At 44.2% G+C, this 23969-nt stretch overlaps 1 protein-coding gene across 3 annotated transcripts in view; it reads right to left on the reverse strand.

The window, feature by feature from the left end:
* Positions 1-9081: 9081 nt before the first annotated feature.
* The window catches only part of LOC147623154 (uncharacterized), a 45308-nt gene continuing 30420 nt past the window's right edge, over positions 9082-23969 (reverse strand). For all 3 annotated transcript variants that reach the window (XM_086821219.1, XM_086821220.1, XM_086821221.1), the window contains exons 3-5: positions 10134-10234; positions 10013-10049; positions 9082-9935 (exon numbers count right to left, since the gene is read on the reverse strand). In XM_086821219.1, coding sequence (XP_086677345.1) covers positions 9739-9935; positions 10013-10049; positions 10134-10234 — 335 coding nt within the window. In that variant the 3' untranslated portion in view covers positions 9082-9738. The remainder of the gene's footprint in view (positions 9936-10012; positions 10050-10133; positions 10235-23969) is intronic.

Here is a 23969-nt window from a genome sequence, read left to right on the forward strand (position 1 = left end):
ACTGAGCACTCTAAAAGCTTTGATGCCGAACAACCAGTATATAGTAGCTTGCCGATTTCAAAGTGGTGCGCCTCAAAGGTTCCAGAAAGGGCCTCTAAAGGCTCCCATTCCACAAATGTTGACGGAAAGATGTATGCACAGAACATTACAAGAACACACTTGAAAAAATCAAGCTTCCGTAACATGAAATGATATTAGTATGTCTTAGTGCAGCCCATAAAACAAGAAGCACAAATAAAACTTACAATTTGCAGGAAAGCATTTCTGATTGGCATTGTCAACACGGAGTTGCGATGCCTTGTAGACGTGTTGGATCATCAACTGCTTGCTTCCGTCAGCCCCCTACTTGAGATCCACTATGCGACCCTTCCAATGGTGCGACTTTAACCCTATGTATCTGCGAGAGACTTTGTGGGCTCCCCTTGTGCTTGGACGCATCATCACCCACATTCCTTTTGCAAAGGTGCTTGTAACCCACAAGCCAGTGTCATCTTGTTCGTTGCTACTGCTAAAGGATTCCACCCTTGAACGAGGTCGGTGACTCATTGTGCTTGGCTAACCGATTAAGCTAAATGCTATGAAGTTGTAGGTGTCTAAGAAGATCTCTACAACCTAATGCTAGCAGAGCATATAAGCTGGCAAGAGGAGTCAAGAATGTGTATAAGCTAGCAAGAGAAGAGTGAAGAATGTGTGCAAGCAAGAGAGGATGGACTTGATGGGGGAAAAAGTGGACTGTTTTCCAAGCTTTCCATAGCCAAGAAGATCTCTGCAACCTAATGCTAGCAGAGCATATAAGCTGGCAAGAGGAGTCAAGAATGTGTATAAGCTAGCAAGAGGAGAGTGAAGAATGTGTGCAAGCAAGAGAGGATGGACTTGATGGGGGAAAAAGTGGACTGTTTTCCAAGCTTTCCATAGCCAAGAAGGCACAGAAAGATAGATCTAACTTTAGGAGGGAAGGGGAAGGCTGAATGGGGAGGGAGGAGGCCAAAAAAAGACTCTTTTAGTTAGAGAGAGACTCAAAACCGAATTGCTAGTTTTAGAGAGAGGAAGAGGGAGTGGGGAGAGGGAAAAGTAGCTTTAAATGAGAGATAATGATGGGGGCGTTTTTGGCCCTAGCCCACTTTTTGAGGTGGGGTCATTTATACCAGTTTGAGCTGTCTTTATTAAAAAAAAAGTGGAAAATTTGATTTTATTGAAAGATTTTGCATTTTTCAGCCCAATTTCTTAAAAGAAAATGGTATGATTCAAGTTTGACCCCTACATATTAGGGGCAGGGAAACCCAACATTTTTCTCCACATGGCCTTCTCCCATTGCACCACTCCTTAATGACTGTCATTAGGCCTGGGGCAAATTAAAGGGCCCAAGAAGACCCCAAACAAGTCCTAATGTTATTTATGGCATGTTGCATGCATATGTTCACCATTCATGACTCTTTTTACTATTGTTTCAACTTATTTCTAGTGTATGACTTCTCTAGAGTTTGTATCTCTAAATATGTACAAATATCTATTTTTCAAGTGTTTTTTAAAGTGGACCATACCTTAATCATTTTTGTTTTTCAAACATTAAAAGTTTCATCTCGTTATCATTTTTTCGTACCTTCATTTTATACCTTTCAACTATGTCAAAAAGCACGTGGGAGGGTTGCAAGGGCTAAAAAAAGTAGCCAGGAGTCAAGCCGGTATGGCGCGAAATGCCAAATGCACCCACCAGGCCCGGGAGAACTAGGCAACAATTTCTAATGCAACAAAGGCTAGTGCTTTTTTGGCCCTTGCAACCCTCCCAAGTGCTTTATGGGTTCAAAACAAGCCAAACTTGTCTTTTTTTTCATTAGAAATTTTTGCCTGTTGGGACAGTGGGTATACATTAGGCATTCCGCGCCATACAGACCCAGCTCCTAGCGCTTTTTTGGTCCGTGCAACTCTCCCAAGTGCTTTTTGTGCTAAAAACGCGCCAAACTGGCCTTTGTTTCATTAGAAATTGTTGTTTGGTTCTCTCGGGCCTGTCGGGTGTATCTGGCATTCTGTGTTATACCATGGTGCCTGGCTCCTCGTTGCCTTTTTGGACCCTGCAACCCTCCCGAGTGCTTTCTCAGATCAAAACATGCCAAATTGGTCTTTGATCATCACAAATTGTTACTTGTTTATCCCAGGCCCGGCGGGTACATCTTGCATTCTGCACGATTGATTGTTTGTAACTCGTATCTATCGTAATTTTTAGGTGTGTCATCTGTTGTGTTGCCTGGTACTCCATGGGATTGGAAATGTGCAGAACTTATGAATCTATACATGGCACGACATATGTAAGGGATATGTTCTAAAATTATAAGGGATGTGTACATGGTGCGACATACATACGCAATGATTAGCTTTTAACATACGTAAGAGGTGTCCTAACATACATGAGGGATATGTTTTGACATTGTAAGGGATATGTACATGGCACGACATATGTAATGATTACCTTCTGACATACATAAGGGATGTGTTTTGACGTAGTTTACATCATTTAAAGTTCTTACATTCAAAATTACTCAATGTTCACACAAACACAGATTTGAGAAAGAAACTCATATTAAAATCAGATATCAAAGTTGTACATGTCCACTGGTCAAATTGATTACAAAATTTTCTCGCCTTACAATAAGGCTTTAATCTTAATTGTGCCTCTAGGCCCTTGCAATGTGTTCCAAGGGTAAGTGTTTGCTATTGCCTGCGTTGGGTCCGACTTCCCAACAGACAAAGCGAAAGCACACCTTTTAACAGGAGTCTCCTTGGGTAGTTACTGCAAAAACTAAACAGGGTGTCCTCCTATTTACTAACAATGCTTTGTGGGCATTCTTGGTGATGCCTTATTTGCACAAGATTTTTCAGAGTGATTTGGACTTTAGAAGCTCTTCGACTGCGTGGTTTATGTAGTGGGCATGGACCACTCACAGCACTGAAGGTGAGAGGCTACCTAGGTAGTTTCCAAGCGTAGCATCTCTTCCAAACTTTTCTCGGGCTCCTCTTTTACTCCCTACAAAGGAGTTGATATGCAATGACACCTGCAACCACGAGTGTGAGTTTGTGTTCCCACATCTGACATTATAGTAGAAGCTACGTAAAGAAATTTACAAGTAAGTCTACCTTTTTCAACAATGACTTGCATCTTGCTTATGTCGATGCTTCTCGAGACATATTGAGGCCTAGAGCTGAAGCAGCCACTTGTTTGCTGGTCATCACTAGTTAGTCTTCTATTCTTGTCAAGCTCTTCTATAGACACCTGACTATAAAAAGGCTCTACTTCTTTGATCAACGAGAGTAGAAGAGTGATTGCCTGCTCCATAGAATGACTAGCACCATATGATAGGTATTCCATAGACTTTACAAAGTCACACTATCACTATAGTCGATGTTGAGTTGACTTGTTGTGTTGGCGAGGATTGAATGTGCTTCATCCTCCTTGAGACCTATGGCCTTCTGAATATCATCCAAAAATAAAAACTCTTGCCCATCCATGGTGATAGGGCTTAAGAGTTTGATATCAAGTCAGGGAGGAGATCCTTGATCTCCTCCTTCTCCAGTACACGGTTCACCTCAGCTAGTTCTTCAATGTTCACCTCAAACATGATTATTAGAGCGCTCTCATCTCTACAAGATTCAAGGGCTCCTGGATTTCTAGTATCTCAACATCTTGAACTAGCTACGCTATCAGGTGACCACTTGTTTTCTGCTTTCTCTTTATGGAGGCGGACCCTCCCTTTACTTCAGACTCATGCAAGAAGAAGATTGTCATGTCCCATGACAAAAAGCTTGTTCCCACATTTCCGATCCCGAGGTTCATCACTTCATTGATGGTGCGCGTTCAATATTCTGCAGTAAACAATTTCTCACAGATTTGTTGTTGCAGGTGCTTGCGGAATGCCTTGTCGTCCATGAAAAGATAGCTTATGTAGTTTACAAGAACCCACTTCCTGTCGGTACCGTCCAATGTTATATTGTAGGGTTTGACAGGTGGTGGCCTCCATGTCTCTACGATCTCGTGGAATGAATCGGCGTGCAGCATTAGAGTTTGTTGCACGTCGATTCTTCTACTAAAGATCAGTAGGAGCTCATCCTTCCTACCTACAAGCCCTACCTTTTCAAGGAACTCCAATAAACTAGGATTAATAACTGCCATTGTGCTAAAGAATCTTCTATGCTAGAGAGTGGGCTAGGAGAAGAGTTTAAAGACATAATGAAACTACTACGAAGACAATACCTTTTTAATGCATTTAATGTGGTCAACTTTAATTTAACAAAAAATGCATAAAACTCGTATAGTTTTAAGTGTACCATGCATAGAACCTCTTTACTAGAAAAAATTTAAGCCCACATAATTAAACAAAACTTTACGCGCACAAATAAACCAATTTTACATGGACAAACATTATGAAGAATCTTATAATTTCGCGCACAAAAAAGTTACAAAAATTTATGTATAGAAAAATTATACAAATTCATTGCAGGAGATCTTGTACATCCTTATGCATGCTTGATTGAGATAACATGGCGAGACTGTAAGTCAATGCAAGTCGCCAAATTCTCTTCCCGCCCGCCACCACAAAAGTAAAGATACCATTTAGCCCAAAATGAAAAACCAAGTACTCTCATGTTTGATAAGTTCGAATCATCATTTACTATAATGTGGTGCATGTCATTTTCATGCACCATTATTGGAAGCTCAAATTCTTGCCTAGTCATGGTATCAAAATCTCAAGTCTCCCACTCATTCTTAGTACTCTTCCATCATCTATATGGGAACACCATTGTGAGATTTTTCTTACCTATGTGAAACCTCACAATGGTCTTGTCCTTGACTACCCACTAAACATTTTATCAAGTCCCGTTGATGTTCAACCACCTTTGTGTCGTCCCAACCATTGGGAAGTAACATATCAAGTGTCTCACTGGCATTCGCCTTGTTGCAAACATACATAATGGGTGTACTATGAACTCCACACTTCAGCAAAATGAAAATAAAAACTTGAAGTGGCATGAACCAAGCCAAGTTGGCCTAATGTGAGTAATATGTGCACTTCATGGAGGCATGGACATCGACATACAGCCTTTGTCAAAAGCTTTCAATGGTGAAGTTATCGGGGAGAGGCCATTCTTGGCTATTTAGGGATGGAAGAGAGAGAGGTTCAAGTCTCCCATAGCCATGTTGAGATGATGGGACAATGTAGAAGGCGTTGTAGAAAAAACCCTGTCACCAAGCGTAGATGCTTTCTCTCTTGCATATAAGATCTCTCCAAGGTCTACATGAAGTGCTTTGAAAGATCCTGTCACAAGCATTCTAGGGGCTGCCACTCAACACAATTTGAGGGAAAAATATATGTAGCATACATACAAAAGCCAACACAAAAAACATCAAAACAACCAATAACAACTCAAGGAAGCATGCAATCAGCCAACAAGTTTGTACTTATAGTTTGCTCCAAATTTTGTACGTTGTATTGGCTCCAACTTCAGTAGTGGTGGTGGATAGACATGTTGAACTTTCACCAGACATTTTCCATCCTTATTGATTTCAAAATCAAGGATTCTACCTTTCCAATGGTGGCATACCTTCTTGTAATCTTATGAACCCCTTTCATAGATGGTATTGTCATGGACTCAATGATGACTTTTGCTCTCCTTCTACTAGAAGGAACCATTGTACAAGCTTCTATGACACTGTATGGACTACAGATGTAGAAGGGGTAGATGAAGGGTGCTACAGAGCCTAGGATGTGATGCAAAAGGTTGAACTAGAATTTAGATGTGGTGGAAGATGAGAAAGAGAGGTGGAAGATGGCAAGGAGGAGCTTTAGAGAACAAAGGTCCTTTTGTGAGAAAAACATGAGTAGGGGAGAAGCTAGATAGTGGAACTTGGGAGAGGTGGAGTGGAGCTTGGGAAGAAGGAGAAGTAGGGAGGGCAGCTGTGGGACGAGGTATGAGGGAAGATGGAGGGAGGTGCTGAAAGGGAGGGAGGAAGGGAGGGAGGAGAGAGAGAGGTGGTGAAAGGGAGGGAGAAGGGAGAGATGTAAGGGAGGATAGTTGTGGGACTAGGTATGAGGGAAGAGGGAGGGAGGTGCTGAAAGAGAGGGAGGGAGGCAGGAGAGAGGGGGGTGTTGAAAGGGAGGGAGGGAGGAAGGAGATGCTCAAAGGAGGAAACGTGAGTTATGCATATGCAAAAGAGGGAAAGTGAGATGTACAAGAAACGAGAATTTTCAAATTTGAAAAGCGATTTATAATAGTGACACTTTAAAAGTGACATTTAGTTGCTTTCAAAAGTGACATCCTAGTATTAAAAAGTGAACTAGTAGCTTTCAAAAGTGACATTTTAGCCTTTAAAAGTGACATTTTATAGGACCCAAATCTTTGACCACACCTTTTTAAGATAAGGAACCACCAAACATTTTTTCCAAGTTAGCATCCTCCCATTGGGCCCTTTATTAATCCTCTTTTTAATCATGTGTGCTCTTGAAGGGCCCCTAGAATCTCTCAACCTTCCCCTAAAGAGAACTAGGGTAGCCCACCATTGGTAGACACAAGCCTGGTGGTGAAGCTTTTGTTATGATGGAAACATAATAAAACCAATGAGAGTCCTTCAAGACATAAATATCAAGACCTTTAGGTTGATTTTCCACAATTTATTTTATGGTAATGGACTTCCATCCTAGAGGATCCTACAACACAATCCTCAACGTTACATGCAAGGTACAAGGCTAGTACAATTGGGATATTGTTCATACCTACATTCAAAAAAGGGATGTGCTAGATTCATGTTCTAAAAACTATGGACACTCTCACATAAAAAGCTTGAAGCCAAATTTATAAACTAGACAAGATTGAGATTACATTTTACTCATGATGAGTATAACATCCCTCTTGGGAGCTAAGAGAGTTTCAGCTAGAAATGGCATGTGACACTTCTAGCAAAGATTCCCTTGTGGAAAATGCTAACCTCAGCATGCCCACAAGCACTTGACATAGGAAACGGATACCCAAGATAAAGTTTGAGAACTATGTCTGCTCCATGGAGATGAATCTTCAATGCTTTGTTATATTAAGGTTGTTTAGTGGAAATTGAGGTTGTTCTCACAAATTAGTGGAAATTTGATCTTAATTTAGTAACACCTTTGGCAAAGAGCCAATCGGATTTGAGTAATCAAAGCTTTGTAGAGCTACCTTGGGAGAGCTCAACAAGTTCAAGGCAAAAGCCAAGAGAGAAGTAATTTTCAAAAGCTTCGTTAGCCTCCCAAACAAGGTTTAAGGTAAGTATCTGAGTACTTGAAGTCCTACAAGATTGGGAACAAAATGGTATTATATGGTAAGAAGAAGGCTCAAAGGAGCCCAAGAATCCTTATACTTCCTAAGATGGCTCCACTAAGGCCAAAAAATGAATCATGCTAGCCTAGAAACCCAATCCAATATTCATGCCCCTAAGCAAGAGAGTGACATGATAGCTCTCTATTGAAAGAGTACATAGAAGACATGGTAGCTCTCTATTGAAAGAGTACACAAGCGTCTTCACGTGGATTACATTGGCATGTAGGAAATTCATTAGAAGTGATAAAACAGGCCATCCTTATCATGAAAGGCACAACGCCATTCAAGCAAAGACCTATGTGATGAATTCTGAAAGTATGGACAAACCTTTATATATAGACTACTAATTTGCTTTGAATGGGCTGACAAATGCCAATGGATGTATGATAACGTTAAGAAGGCCTTAGCAAGTGCAACCATTCATAAAGCTACAAGATGGGATCCACATCTTGTGGCTTTAGGAAATGGGCATTGACGCTTGAACCTTTGATGTTAAATGTATGCTAGCATAAGTATCACTATCTTTCATGTTTTCATCCTTGAGTTAGTTGTACATAAGTTCTTATGGGCTTCAAGAGGACTTTAGAAAGATAGAACATCCTTGAGTTAGTTGTACATAAGTTCTTATGGGCTTCAAGAGGACTTTAGAAAGATAGTACATCCACAAGTCCTCCATTGGTTGTATGCAAAACCTTTTAAATAAAGGATTATTAACCTTGAATGATGCAAAAGTTATGTATCTTGTATTAAAAATGGTGTAGCCATATGAAAGCTTTGATACCATGTTAAAAAACACATTGAAAAAAAAGAATTTGATGCAAGAGAGATGGAGAATAATATTGAATTATTGTTGTAAACCAAAGTTACAAGCCAATGGCATTCGCCCACCTGTGCGCTTTGGCAAGGAACTTTTATGTCAATTTAGGTAGACTCTAGATATAGGATGCCATGCACATACAAGGGTGCACAACGTAGAGGATAGGTAAAAACAATGATCTCAATATGATGCATGAAAAAGGTTGAACTAGTCTATAAAGAGCATCCAGAGTGAGTCGTATTTAAATTGACCTACATAGGTCGTATCATAGGTTGACCACCCTATCACCAGTACATATAGACCAAACGGTCCACATCACCCAACTAGGACTATGTTTGACTAAACTAAGACTAACAATCCTAGTGCAAGTTCCATACCCATTTGACATGGTCTTAACACCCGTTCACGCCCCGCAACCTTTGGACAAGATCCCAAGACAGTCCTCTTCTACCCAAAGAGTGTGGCCAATCAGCCCGCACTAACATGCATCCTACTTGGCATGCTTTCAAGTCTACATAAGCCATCTCCTAACCACCCAACCACATGGCCAACATCCAATGTCCGAACTAGGGACTAGCGAGCATTCGGGTGCTCAACATAACAGCGGCTACTCATACCAAGGACCTTACAAATTAGAGCCACCCGTCACTCACACTATGACAATGAGCATTGGTTTGCAATAGGATCCCTCAAATAAAAACCTATCTAGTCAAAAAAGTGATAACTGTCGACAGCAAGATGGAAAACCCATGGTTGCAACAAATTTGATGATTGTCCTTGAAAAATCTTGCATACTGCAAATGCCTTGTGATGGTAAGCATCTTAATGCTCAATTCTGATGTAGAAAATAATGAAAGGGAAGGACTACACACCTCCTTAAACCTGAACAGTTGGTCTAAGTCAAAATATCATTAAAAACTGAGAAAAACTGCAAAGTAGGTTCTTCTATTCTCAAATTTCACTGTAACTTTAGAAACTCCTAAGTCAGCTTATATATGTTGGGATTACATGCCCAAAGGAGAGGGAATCATAGGAAAGGGCTCTTGCTGACAGAGTTTCAGAGCCCACACAATCACAGAGCTTAACCACTAATGTGTGCCGAGGTTTGCCTTGGAGAAGCAAACCCCCCTTCTTCATGGTTCGAGGAAATGAAAGCAGCGGAGCTGTTCGTAAAAATGTTGCCATAATTGGAAATCAGGGTGTGCTTAGATTCTGATCCACTACAAACTACATGGCACTATCTGTTCTTTCATATCAGTTTTTAGAGATCAATAGCTTCTAACCAAATAGACCCGTCCTCATCAATACACTCGGCAAACGACAGCCAGCACAATCACTATGTCCTTTTCTTAAGATGGCTTTTAAATAGAACTAACCAGTCAAAACATGGCCGGTAGTAGCTCGCTTCCTGCACCACACTAAGCCCTTACAAAGTGTGATCACAGTTCAAATAAGCAGTTAGAAAACACATGCAGCTTCAGAACGAAGCACTCCGCCGCCTCATAAGATCAAATATTGACCCCCCTTAATACCCTGAGCCTCCATTCTATACCTCAATGCATCAACACCTATGAGTGTGACACCTATGTACTCTTCACAGGCTTCTCACCAGTGCTGCTTTTCTTAGTAGCATTAGAATCCAAACCAACTTGATCTGTGCTTCCTTCACTGCTCTCTTCAGGTAGATTTCCCAATTTGAACACTTTCTTCCGAAAGATGGTGGAAGTGTCAAAAAAAGCAAATTCAGCAGCATGAGCAAAACCACCTATGGCCGCACCAACTGCAACATAGAGTCAGTCAGTAACACCTTATTATCAACGAGAAAAGAAAGTTATTTGCAAAACGCTTGACATTCACCTGCAACCATCAGCGGCAACCGTCCGATAAACCTTGGCTGGAGCAAAATGGAAGAAAATTCAATCCATTACCATACAAATAGAACACTTATTAAATGTCAAAGTTCTTGCAAAACTCTTACTTGCTTTTTTGATGTTGCTACAAGGTTTTCCACTGAAAAGACATGAAGTGCACCAAAGCTAAGCCCACCAGCCACAGCTAAATTATAGATGTCTCGTACACCTGTCCTCAAGCAGATTCATATCAATTCATAGCCACCTTAGCAATCTATGATTTGATGGATAATAGACCAATCACAAAGATCGATCCTTATTGTCAAAACAAGAAACCAAGAGCAAAAGAAAACGCAATTCATGTGATGAATAGTCTAAGCTTTCCTCACAAGAAGTGAAGACTGCCTGACCGACCTATCTTTTGATAAAGCCTGTGGCCACATATTCAAGGTTTTCTAAGAATTCAAGGATACAATTCCATCTAGGGTATCGATTACACTACAAGGGCAAAAGATGCATGACATTAAACCCGTGCACATTCCCCTGCCTCCACGCTCCCCCGCCCCCCCCCCCAAAAAAAAAGTGGGCCCTGCTCTCTTTGCTCTGCCCACCCTTGTTCTTTTGCCCCATCCTGCTCACGTGGATTTACATCCTCTTTTCAGAATAGGCCAACCCCCCCCCCTCCCCAACACAAAAAAAACAGGGCGAGGAATCCATGGCAGCCACTTCCATCTTTTTTTGAACGAAGCCGCCCTCTATTGCCCATTTCCACAAGCAGACGACCAGCTCCTGTCATTCTCAATTGCCCATTCCCACAAGCACAAGCAGACCTCCAGCTCCTGCCATTCTCAATTGCCCATTCCCGCAGGCTACCACTCTTATTAGTAGGTTCGCCGACCCGCCAGAGGATTGATCCGAGATATCCCACTGATTGCACCGCCGGCTCTCCAACATCCAATTCCTCAACAATAGATACATTCGGATTGAGTTTGACTCGGCCACTCTTGCAGGCAGAGTAATGCAATTCGCCATATGGAACTGTGGCTTCACAGCAAACTTACACCTGCTTGCCAGTTAGTCGGCTTTCCAGTGACTAAGAGTAATAAAAGCTTCTCCTGGCGATTGGTGGAACCTTGAACAAATCATAGAGAACCCACGGACAATGGGAGCTGCCATGGCCCAGGCTGTAGGCCTCCCATTCTTTTGACTGATCATCCCCTCACCTGAAAACCTCCCACATCAAATCTCCAATTCCTCATCTGATGGCTCTCATTACACAAAAAATTGAGTTCCCCAGCCAGTGTTTCAAATGTCACCAAAGGAGACATTGCACGGTCCAGCCCCCAACACTGTGCTAACAGAGGGTGGCCACAACAGCCACAGCACAACGGCTCCATACCAAAGAAGCCCACCCAGCATCAAGGCCTTGCACTAGAGCATCCCGGCCTGCCCCATCAACCAGATGCAGACGGGAGGCAAAGCCTCAACAAAACCTCTTCCCCCCAAGCAAGATTGGCAAACTCTTGGACCATAGACACAAGAATGGTCATTTCCCAGCCAAAAATGCCAAAACGCCTTTTCTCTCTAATTGTTTCCTCCGTTTCTATTTCCCATTCCACAAGCTTCTCCTTAAGATTTTCCTCCCCCCCCCCCAAAAAAAAAAAAAAACTTGTAAGTTGTATATCCTCGCCATCTTCTCCAAACTATGATCTACCCCACCTTTCATCTGTCTCTTAACTTTTTCCCTCATTAACCTTTTGCATTTTCTAGTTTCACGCCATTTCCATTGCATAGACATCAGCCATTTCCATCGTTTCCACATGCTTAGGCATGCCCAAAACTGACCATAAACTGTATGATTATGTCCAAGTGTCACTGAGTTAGTCAAGGTTGCATCCATACGTACGTACCTTATGATAAGGTACATTTTAGTGTACGGTATGGGACTGCACCGTACAGTATGGATATGTACGTGGCAGCCTCCCCCCCCCCCCAAAAAAAAAAAAAAAAAAAAGGCCTTTGGCCCAAGATCCTCCCCCAGTTACCGATTTTTCATTGCCCGCAGGCGCCCGCCTGTAGCCACTTATTTATCCACCCGTAGGCGATGCGACCGAGGAAGCACCAAGGGGGGTTTTGAACCCAAGACCTCTTGGTCCTAGGCAAACACCTTCACCCGTTGAGCTATCACCTTATTGGCAAGTACGTGGCAGTTTTTAAAAACATTTTGGGTTTAAAAAAAACCCTAGGCCGGCCGTTGTCGCCGATTTTAGCCAACTTATGCAAAGTGCGAACGTAGCCATTCCTCTCATTAATAAAGAGATTGCAACGAGAGATGATGATGGTGTGGTGCCAACCGCTACGATCACAGCCATTGTAGAGCGAGAGCTGAGAGTATGACAACGAAGGAAACATATTGACAGATAGAGATCTTGAATCTTCATCTTCTTCATCATGTGATGGTGATGATGTGGATTGATCATTGAGCACTCGACAATGTGCAGTGATAGTGACACTAGTGACTAGAACTATTATTTTTTGGCTTCTCTAGATAGTAAATTGTCTTTTAACTTTTGAAATTTCATTGATTGCTTATAGTATGTAACCCATGGCATATGAGTCATGGGTACTGAACGTTTGAGTATCACACATGTATATTTGCTCTAGTACACATAGTGCACTTAGTACATTAAAAGTATGTACTATAAAACTTATGGGCTAGTACACACTATAAAGGGTGGGCATAATGCCTTTACCCCAACAACCTCCCACTTAAAGGCAAAGTGCCCTTAAATGAAGGAAAAGAAAAATCAGCATGTACATGATAATATACAAGGCTATATCAAGGCTGAAATTGGCCTCATCCAATGCCCATCAAGTGTCTGCAATGAGCAAACTGCTCTGGAGGCAAACTCTTTGTCAACAGATCAGCCGGGTTGTCATCCGTATGAATCTTGACAAGCTGAATTTGCTTGTTCTCTATCACCTCTCTGATGAAGTGATACTTCACATCCACATGCTTCGTCTTTGCATGAAAGACAGGGTTCTTTGCCAACTGGATGGCACTCTGACTGTCACAATGCAACAATGGAACATCCCCTGTATATCCCAAATCAACCACTAACCGAGATAGCCATAATGCCTCCTTGCAAGCCTCTGTGGCTGCAATATACTCGGCCTCTGTAGTAGATAAGGCAGTGCACTTCTGCATCCTGGATATCCATGACACAGCACCTCCTATGAATGTAAACACATAACCGGTAGTAGACTTCCGGTTATCTGGATGACCGGCATAATCCGAATCCGTGTAACCATGCACTAATGCATCCTGTTTGCCAAAGCAAATGCACATATCCTGTGTGCCCTTCAGATATCTCATGACATCTTTCACTGCTTCCCAATGCTTCTTGCCAGGGTTGGCCATGTATCTAGAAACTACTCCCACTGCAAATGCAATGTCCGGCCTGGTAGCAACCATGGCATACATGAGACTGCCACAAGCTGAAGCATACGGAATCTTGGCCATATCAGCCCTGCCACTATCTGACTGTGGGCTGTCCATAGCACCGAGTTTCACATATGGAGGCAAAGGAGTACTAGTCTTCTTCCCCCCGTCCATATTGAACCTCTGCAAAACTTTGCCAATGTATTCCTTCTGAGACAAATACAACACATGCTGATTTCTGTCCCGAGGTATCCGCATACCCAAAATGTGATTTGCATCACCCAAATCCTTTATATCAAAGGTCTGATGCAGCCTCTTCTTCAAGGCATCCATCTCTTTACGAGATTTCCCGGCAATCAACATATCATCAACATACAAGATGAGGATCAGTAGACTGCCATCCAAAGCTTTCTTGGTGTATAAGCAGTGATCTATGTCACTCCTCCTGAAATCCTGGGATTTCATGAATGTATCAAATTTATGATACCATTCCCTTGGTGCCTGCTTGAGCTTATAAAGACTCTTTTTCAGCTTGCATACAAGCTTCTCCTAACCATTCATTGCATAACCCTCTGGCTGTTGCATATATATCTCCTCATGGAGATCACCGTGAAGAAAAGCAGTCTTCACATCCATCTGAATCAAATCCAGATCATCATGAGCAACCAAAGCTAATACAGCTCTAAGTGTGGTCATTTTGACCACTGGAGAGAAGATCTCATCAAAGTCCACACCATATTCTTGCTTGAAGCACTTAGCCACTAACCTGGCTTTGTATCTTGGCTTTGCATCAGGTGCAACTTTGAGCCCATAAACCCACTTGCATGGCAAAACCTTCTTGCCTGTAGGCAAATGCACCAACTTCCATGTTCCATTTTTGTGCAGAGAATCCATCTCTGACTTCATAGCACGCTCCCAAAGAGCCTTGTCTGCCCTCTGTAAAGCCTCCTTATAACGTGAGGGCTCCCCACAGTCAGTGAGCATCAAGTAGTCAACCCCTGGAACAAACCTGTCAGGGGGTCTGGAGGTCTTGTGGACCTCCGTACCCAATGATCATCATTTGCAGGTTGCTGTCCAGCCTGCATATCACCTATTGGTGGCTCCTGTTCCATGCCATAAGGTTGAAAGATCATGCCCGGTATCTCCTCTAACTGTGGGATATCCATAAGGATATCTTCTGCCATCTCTGGCTATCCATTTGGACCATTTTCAGCACCATTTAAGGGCTGGTTTTGTTGCTGTAATGGCTGATTTACAGCCCTTGGTTGTTGTCCATGATGTCCATCATCATCAAAGATGACTCTGCCAGGCTCCTGTTGCCTTGCAGGCTCCTTATACATGCATGTTTCATCAAAAATGACATCATTGCTACATATAATCTTTCTATTCATTGGATCCCAAAGTCTATACCCCATTTCACCTCTGTCACCATATCCTAGGAATATGCATTTGTGAGACTTAGGATCAAGTTTGGTGCGTATTTCCTTGCGTATGTGCACGTACGCAATGCACCAAACACTCTCAAGTGCTTGTAGGACGGAGGCTTCCCTGTCCATACTTCCTCTGGCACTTTCCCACCAAGCCTCGTGTTAGGTGACCTGTTTATAAGATGAACGGCTGTCATAACAGCTTCAGCCCAAAAACCATGAGGTAACGCAGCATGTGACAACATAGAACGGACCTTCTCCTGAATGGTCCTGTTCATCCTCTCTGCTATCCCGTTTTGTGGAGGATCATAAGGAGTAGAGAGCTCCCTCTTGATGCCTTTAGCATCACAAAAGTCCTGAAACTGTTTGGACATATACTCCACCATTGTCGGAACGCAAAGCCTTCAATGTTTTGCCAGTTTGATTCTCAACATGAGCAACAAACTTCTCAAACACTGAGAATGTATCACTCTTCAAACGAAGAGGATAAACCCACACCTTGCGTGTGGCAAGACACACAATATTTTGCCCCTCCCAAAGAAAGCTGAGGCATCTCACATACATCTGTATGCACAAGCTCTAACTGAGCATCTTTCTATCCAAGAGCTTTCTTGTGGGGGCACTGGAGTTGCCTGCCATATATACAATGCTCACAAAACTGAAAACTTGAGAACTTTAGAGAAGGCAAGTAACCAAAACGAGACAATTGCTCCATTCCTTTGACACTCATGTGTCCCAACAGGCTATGCCACATAGAGATTTCCGGCAGCTCGGTTGCATTTACATTAACATGGTGACAAACACCAGCATGCATGAAGTAAAGAGTGTCCACCTTAGAGCCTCTGGCAACAACCAGTGAGCCCTTACTAATCTTCCACTTTCCACGACCAAATGTGGTAGCATAATCAGCATCATCAAGCTATCCAGTAGAAAGCAGGTTCTTCTTGATCTCAGGCACATGCCTGACATCATGGAGTATAAGCTGTGAGCCATCTGAAAACACAAGCCTTACATCACCTCTGCCAAGAATCTGGCATGCATGGTTGTCACCCAAATAAACTACTCCTTCATTGCCAGCAGTATACTTGACAAACAAGTCTCTGCAACCTGTGACATGAAAGGAGGCACCTGAATCAATGATCCATGAGTACATACCATGACCATCTCCTGCAAGGAGTGAATGGGCATCAAGTGAAGACGTGAATAGGACTTCATCCTCACTGTCACCTGCATGTGACACATTGACTTCTTCAATCTTGACTCCACTTTTGCCCTTTTCCTTTTGATCATTCTTCCATTTGTAGCATTGCTTTTTGATATGTCCCTTCTTGCCACAATAATGGCATTCCAAGTCCTTTTTGGAGCAGGACTTGCTCCTTCCCCATTCTTGGCTTTTACCCCTTTGCTAGGATCTCACACGTGCATTCATTGCATTGGACTTTCCAACAGAGTTGTTCTTCCTGTTCATCTCCTCTTGAAGGAGAGCACCCTCCACATCTGCATATGACAGCATAGCATTTGAATTGCTAGTGGCTGTCCTGAATGTGTCCCAACTCTCTGGCAAAGTGCATAAGAGAAAGGTGGCTTTGAACTCATCGTCCATTGCCAACTTTTGATTGATGACCTGGCTGACAACACCATTAAACTCATTTAGATGGGCTGTCATAGATGCCCCTTCCTTCATTTGAAGACTTATGACTTTCTTCAACCAATACACTTTGCTTGAGGCACTTTGCTGGGCATACAAGTCCTGCAATCTTTGCCACATTCCCCAAGCTGTCTTCTCTTCACGTATGCTGAAAAGTAAAGTGTCTGACACAGACAACATGATGGTGGATCTTGCCAGCTCATCCATATCTTCCCATTCTTCAGCAGTAAGAGAAGCGGGCATTACACCCCTTTCTTTGATGGGCTTGTGCTGCTTCTTCTGGAGCAACACATTATAGCACTGGGTTTGCCAAATGTCATAATTATGTGAGCCTTCAAGCTTCTTGATGTGAAGCAATGAAGAGCTCTCACCTGTGGTTCCCATAGCAATATGCAACCTTTGTCAATGCCTGACTCCCTGTAAGATGTGCAAACACTGCACCAAAAGCACACAAAGTGCTCACAGTTGTTCTCCCAAAGTTTATCTCCCACTGCGGAAGCACGAATGCAACTTTCCTCCCACTGAATGTGATAAAATCACCAAAATCTGGTTGCTGCAGATTTATGACAGCACCTTAAATGTGCTCTGTTCCCCTTCCAAAGTACTGTACAACAGTACTAAGTGCTCACCAATGATGTACCAAATCTGTACCGGCAAGTACAACAACTGAAAATGAGCTTTTTCCTCACTCAAATCAATGTACAGCCATGCCAAAACTTGTACAAAGTTGTACCAAATCTGTACCAGCAAGTACAGTAGCAATAAATGCTCTCTTGGCTGTCCAAATGAGTGAAAATCAGACCTTGACAGTCCCCACCACTGCATACAACAGTCCCGGACAGAAATTGAGCAAAAGCCCCTTGACTGCAAGTGGATTACTGAGGGTTCAAGGCATAAAAGTCTTCTCTGCTGCTTTGCCAAGCTCAACAAGCACAAAATCTTGAAAAAGCCCCTTGATTCAAGATCAATTTCTGATCATGAATGGTACATTAATGCACATGAAGGCATCCCTTGATTCCACAATGCTCCCCCCTGGCCACATATACATCCAATACATAAAGACCCCTTGATTTACTGACACATTGAGTGCTTGACAGGCATCAACACATTGCCCAAAGCATCAAATGCCAGTCCCTGCATGCAAATCAACCCAATTGGCACAAAAGCCCTTTGATTTGCACTCCAATTTCTTGCAATTTTGCCCCGAATGTGAGATTGCTCACATCATACAACATGTATGAATGCCCAATGGCACAATTACATCAAAAGCCCCAAATGTTGACACCCAATTTCCTGCAAATTGACCCGGAATGTGACCAATGTCACCCAATGTTGCCAATTTTGCCGGACCTGTACCTGCTCAATTGATGATAATGGACATGCAAAATCCCAAAATCGAAGCAAATACCTCGTACAATTTCTGATTTCTGTTGCAGAAAAGAGGGAGGGCTTCGTATTTGCTGACTATGCATTTACGGATGCAGGTGGGCGGTACCTCGCGTCTTTACCCTCTGTTACCTTGTGGCGCAGAGGACTAGGTTGACATGATGAAGCCACTGGATGGCTTCGAGGTGTGCAGCTGGATGCGAGTGGTTGTAGCGATGGCCACTAGGCGCTGAGCGGTTGTAGCGCTGGCCACTACGCACACAGACTGCGCCCAGCACACGAGAACCAGCACACACCTGCTTGCGTTGACTTCTTGCGCTTTTTCTCCAGGCTCGAAACTCCCGTAGAAGCTTGCGGGTGAATCTCCCGAGAAGCAGGCGTATGCACGCGATGTTGGCGTTGGTGCATAGCTCTCCTCGTGGGCGACACGCTGATGCTTTCCGTTCGAATGTGCGGACTCTGTGCACTTGTGCAAGCTAGCGGGCAGAGAGTGGTGGGCAGCGGCAGTACCGTCGAAACGGACTGAGCCTCTGCACTCGTTTTGTTACGACTTGTGGCCAGCCTTGTTTGTTGCCGCCGCCTCTCACTGTCTTGCAGCGAACGTGCTCCTTGCTGAGCACCAGAAAGCTCCAAGCAATCTCCTCTGCTCGTGCCAAGCTCAAGGCTCCATAGCCGAGCTTCTTCTTCGCGATGAAGACGACTCCGCACACCCGCACACACACGGACACAACCGTGGCTCTGATACCAGTTGAAGGGAGAGAGTTAGGGTTTCATGTGGGAGACACACACAGAGAGAAGAAGGGAGAGAGAGAGAGAGAGAGAGAGACATATGTGGGGATAAGTCAACTCACGGTATGAGTGTGTGACTCCCCTATCGCACATGTATATTTGCTCTAGTACACATAGTGCACTTAGTACATTAAAAGTACTAAGTGTACTATGTACTATAAAACTTATGGGCTAGTACACACTATAAAGGGTGGGCATAATGCCTTTACCCCAACATTCATAAGGGTTTGTAGAAGAAGCCCGAGCGTCCTCAAAACTGAGGCGTTGGACCCACCTTCAGGAGGATGAATTCCTTCCAGAATTACAAGACTAGGAGGATCGTGATTCAAAGGCGCACTCAGGGCAATGAGAAGAAGCCCGAGCATCCTCAAAACTAAGGCGCTGGACCCACGTTCAGGAGGATGAATTCCTTCCAGAATTAAAAGACTAGGAGGATCGTGATTCAAAGGCGCACTCAGTGCTTGTGCGGACCATTGCGAAGGAGGTCTCACCGGCCGTGCAAACTCATGCCACTGCACATCAAGTTTGATCCAAATTGGAGGATCTCTATGCTCGAGATTCCTCGATGAGGACAATTACTCTGCAAGGGCAACTCCACATTCTGGTATTTCCTGCTGGTAGTTCTATGCAATCGTTCCTTATGACGGCCAAGGTTATCCATGACCACTTATTACTGGCAATGGGTGTTGCCTTGTCCTCTGCTCAATTGGCTGCACTAATCCTCACAAAGCTTCCCCTGGAGTATAATGTGGTTTCTTGGGCTTTGAGGTGCCATGTTTGTCACCAGCCTGGAAATTTCCCAGTATGAAAGGGGTCTTGTGGAGTCCAGGATGTCTAAATATTTGGAAAGTACAAGCTTTGGGAATGGGGGATTATCCTAGAATACAAAGGACCACACTCCTAAAATTTAGGAGAGTTGCTATTTTTGGCCGGACTCCGATGGAAATTCTGTTCGCGTCATTACATCTGGAATTGAGCAGATACCAAGAGTTGGCAAAGTACCTTTGACAGAATGTCTACCAGTTGGGATATTTTTAGAGATAAAGTTTGTGGAAGGACCCATCTCTTAGATTGGGACGTGTGGCAAGAAAGTGGACCAAAGTGAGACAAGTGGCCTGACACTTGTTAGAAAGTGGATCAAAGTGAGACAAGTGGCCTCACACTTGTCACTTCAGCTATTGTGTGGCTCTCCACTTGTCATTGTAGCCTGCTCTTGCCATTTTAGCTCATGGGAGGCCCAAATCTATAAATTGGAGCCCTCTATCTTCATTAATGGAGGCTCTCTTGCTACACACTAGTCTCTACCACCGTTACAGGCGTCCCTAATGATGGCTACTCTCTTTCTCTCTCTCTTGAAGGCTGCTCATGAAGAATACCGGCTGTTGGGGACTGTTTTGGAGGCTTCCATCGTGAAGAAATACTGAAGGCAGGGGTATTTAATCATTTATTATGATTTCTAGCCATTGTACTTGTTGTACCAACCCTTGTACCTGTTGTACCAGCCACTGTACTGGCTGTGTAAAAGTATGCAGCGGAAATGATAACCAAACTTGGGTTGACAAGAGCAAGTAGAGTGCAGAAAATAGACAGCACAAGAAACACAGAGAAATAGGTGTGTAAACTCTTCTCTATACACAAGATCCCGCAAATAACTGAATGAATAAGTGGTGGGGGGCATGGGGCCTATTTATATGTCCCATGCATGTAGTCGGCCAGCACTGGTGGCTCTCCACGATTGCATGAAGCAGTCGGCCAGTAGTAAACACCTCCACGATTGCATAAAGCAAGTCGGCCAGCAGTAAATACTCCCCGCTTGCTAATTGGGCAGTCGGCCAGCCACACGACTGCTGAATGGACAGTCAGCCAGCCACCAGAAGCTCCTGCCAACATCTGGCATCCATCCACACCACCAAAAGATGGGAAAAAAATACGGGGAGTGAGGAAAAATGATAAAACACATATACAGGGGGGGCACACCCACAACAGAGGCCCTGGTGTATAAAAATAGACAGGAGATGACTTCTTACACCCCCTCTCAGCTCCTGGCTGTGATAGCAACCCAAGGGAGCTGGAGTGCCGCCTGAGCGTAGCCTGAGGTAGAGACTTCGTGAAGAGGTCCGCCGCATTGTCCTCCGTCGAATAATAAAGGAGCAAGATGTCACCAGCCAAGATCTTCTCATGTACAAGGTGATACTGTATCTCTATGTGCTTGTTGGTCCGGGCATGGAAGACCGGGTTCCAAGCAATAGCTATACAACTCTGGTTATCGCACTGGATGACTGTGGGCTCCTTCTCGCCTAGCAGCCTCCGCAGCCGCACAACCTCACAAGCAGCACCACAAGCAGCCCGATACTCTGCCTCTCTCGAAGAGAGGGCAATAGTTGGCTGCCTCTTGCTGCTCCAAGAAACTGCTCCTGAGCCGAGGGTAAAATTGTATCCTGACGTAGATCTCCTCGTGTCTGGATCTCCTCCCCAATCTGAGTCACTCCAACCTTGGAGCCTGACTCCATCCCCTCCTGTGTAAAAGAGTCCTAGATCCTTCGTACTCTGCAGATACCGCAAGATCCGCAATCCTGCGTCCCAATGAGACTTCAATGGCGTCTGCATGAAAGAGCTTAACAGCCCCACGGAGAAGCTCAAGTCCAATCTGGTGTTTAGCAACCAGATCAATGAACCAACCAACTTCCGGTACTGCGAGGTATCAACTGGCTCATAAGGATCAGTAACGGTTAACCTTGTGTTCGGGTCCATCGGCGAAGTAATAGGCTTGCAGTTCTCCATCCCAAAGGCCTCAAGCAACTCATGAACATACCGCTGCAGAGAGACGAAAAACCCCCTCTGGGTCTGCCAGATCTCCAATCCCAAAAAGAAGTGTAGCAAGCCTAAGTCGGTCATCTCAAACTCCTTTGACAAGGCAGCCTTCGTCACTCCAATGTGCTCCACATGACCGCCAATGAGAATGAGATCATCCACATAAAGGATGATAATCGTGACAATGCCGCGCTCCCGAAAGAGATACAGGTTCGAATCTGCAACCGATCTCTGAAATCCAGTCCGAACAAAGAAGGAATCAATCTTCTGATTCCAAGCCCTGGGAGCCTGCTTAAGACCATGCAAGGCCTTACGTAACCTGTAAATCGTCCCTTCAGATCCTGAAACAATAAAGCCTGGAGGCTGCTCAACATACACCTCCTCCTGCAGGTCACCATTAAGGAACGCAGATTTTACATACACGCTTTCCTCCAAGTATCCTGTGAAAGGGCTTCCTTTACGGAAGTGGGCTCTCATTTCCGGGCATGTACACGGAGGCACAAGTCCCAACGGAAAGCCGAGTCTACAGTATCACATCAGTGGCATCAATCCCCGGCATAAACAACTGCCATGGACACCAGTCCAATGTACATACATGATAAGAAAGCACGGGTGGACCAATTGGGTGGCCAAATGGTGACAGCGGCGGCAAGAAGCTCCCTAGCCTCCCGTACTTTGGCTGAAATAGGGGAAAGCCACTTGGGCAGCCAAATGGTGACATGAGGTAGCAGGCTAGCTCACCCCCCATGTCACGTGCATCCCGCACTTGGATGCCACGTGGACATATCTGATACCAAGGTGCAAGACCTGGAGTGGAAATTGGTCCCATGTAAGCCCTAATTCAGGACGAGTTAGCCAGGGTTCCATTCTAAGCAACCAAAGTTAGGTGTACAAGTCCCGTACATGGTCTTTGGTCTGGTGTGCATTGTCCTGCACATGATGCAGTGCCAGTCCGTACTGTGAGTCTCCCTCGGGATTCGAGAATGATGTCAGGTGTTTTTGAGTGTTTGGTTTGCAGCTGGACACTAGGCATGTGTATAGGAAGCGTGTAGGTTGCATGTAGAAGGGGGGCAGCCCTTAGGGCTACCTCAGAAGGGGGTATTGTATCCCTTGAATGGACAAGGGGTAGGCCTTAGACCACCCCAAGGGGACCAAGAGGCCAATGGCCTTTGGCCACTAGCCAAGAGAGGCTGTGGCCCTGTCAGCCAGCCCATGGAAGGGCTTGGCAGGCTGTCAGCCAGCCAGCAGACATGCCAGCTAGTCGGCTAGGCCATGGGGCAGCCAAGACTGTAGGCAGCCAAGGCATATAGGCTGCCCAGCAGCCAACACAGGCCTAGGCTGCTAGCAGCCTGGCCATCATGCGCAAGGCGGCCAGCAAACAGTGTGAAAGCACATGATATAAAATGCATAAAAGACCTGGTCGTGGGATTTTCCAACAGGCTGACTGCTGTTTGAGCCAGCCGACCAGCACCTAGAAGGGCTATAAAAAGCCAAGCCAGAATATCTCATTATTCACAAGGGGTTGTGTGTTCCAAGGGCAAGGATAGCCAAGGGGAGCTCTCAGCAAAGGTGAAAGAGTGCAGGTCAAGAACCAGATTTGATTTGCGTTATTTGTACATCATTCTAATAAAGCAAATACACCATTCGTGGTGGGGGACCCTACAGAGGGTATTCGAGACCCAATATTGTGTCGGACTCTTCTCTCTCTCTCTCGACCACGGCATCCTCACCATCGCCAGACCAGAGCCACTATTGCTCGGCATCGGAGGCGCCTACCTCGCTTCTACGACCTCTCCATTCTAGACAGCCCCATGGCGGAGATATTTGATCTAAGGAGAGGGCAACACTTCAACTGATTAGCATACATGGATCTACCTGATATACATTTTCCAGTATTTTTTAGCATTTTCCAGTATTTTCTACTCAGTATCATCTCAGAGTCTTACAATTCTATTCTTATAACTGTAAGACAATCAGTTTATTATACTTTTTAGTCTCATTTAGTTGTTCTCTTTGATGAAACACCAACTTCAGATGTACTCTCAGTTTTGGTCTCATAGGCCATTATGGCCTCTAAGGACGTTAATATATCGTTTCATTTCATTTCTTTGTATGCGATTGTACTTGTATAATCTGTACCAATTGTACCTACGATACTTGTACATTTTTGCAAATTTTGTGCTTTTTGCAATTTCAGCACAAATTGGGGCATTCAACCTTTGAGGTAACAAAATTACTTGTCAATTTCTCTCCTACTCGACTTTTCTGGAGTCAACTGCTGTCAAAAGGCAGTTTGCAATTGTGTGTGGTTCCCAAGGGAAATTTGGTAAAGGTAGTAAAGGCATTCTGTGTATTGTTGCCCGAACACGTGAAGTAATTGCACAAAATGGAGGGCATGTATTTGGGGTATTGTCTCAAGAGGACAAGCTTGATAGCAGCACAACTACTCCCTTGAGAGTTT

The sequence above is a fragment of the Cibotium barometz genome, chromosome 27, assembly GCF_041138505.1.
Source record: "Cibotium barometz isolate CiBa-2024 chromosome 27, ASM4113850v1, whole genome shotgun sequence".
In the NCBI taxonomy this organism is placed as follows: Eukaryota; Viridiplantae; Streptophyta; class Polypodiopsida; order Cyatheales; family Cibotiaceae; genus Cibotium; species Cibotium barometz.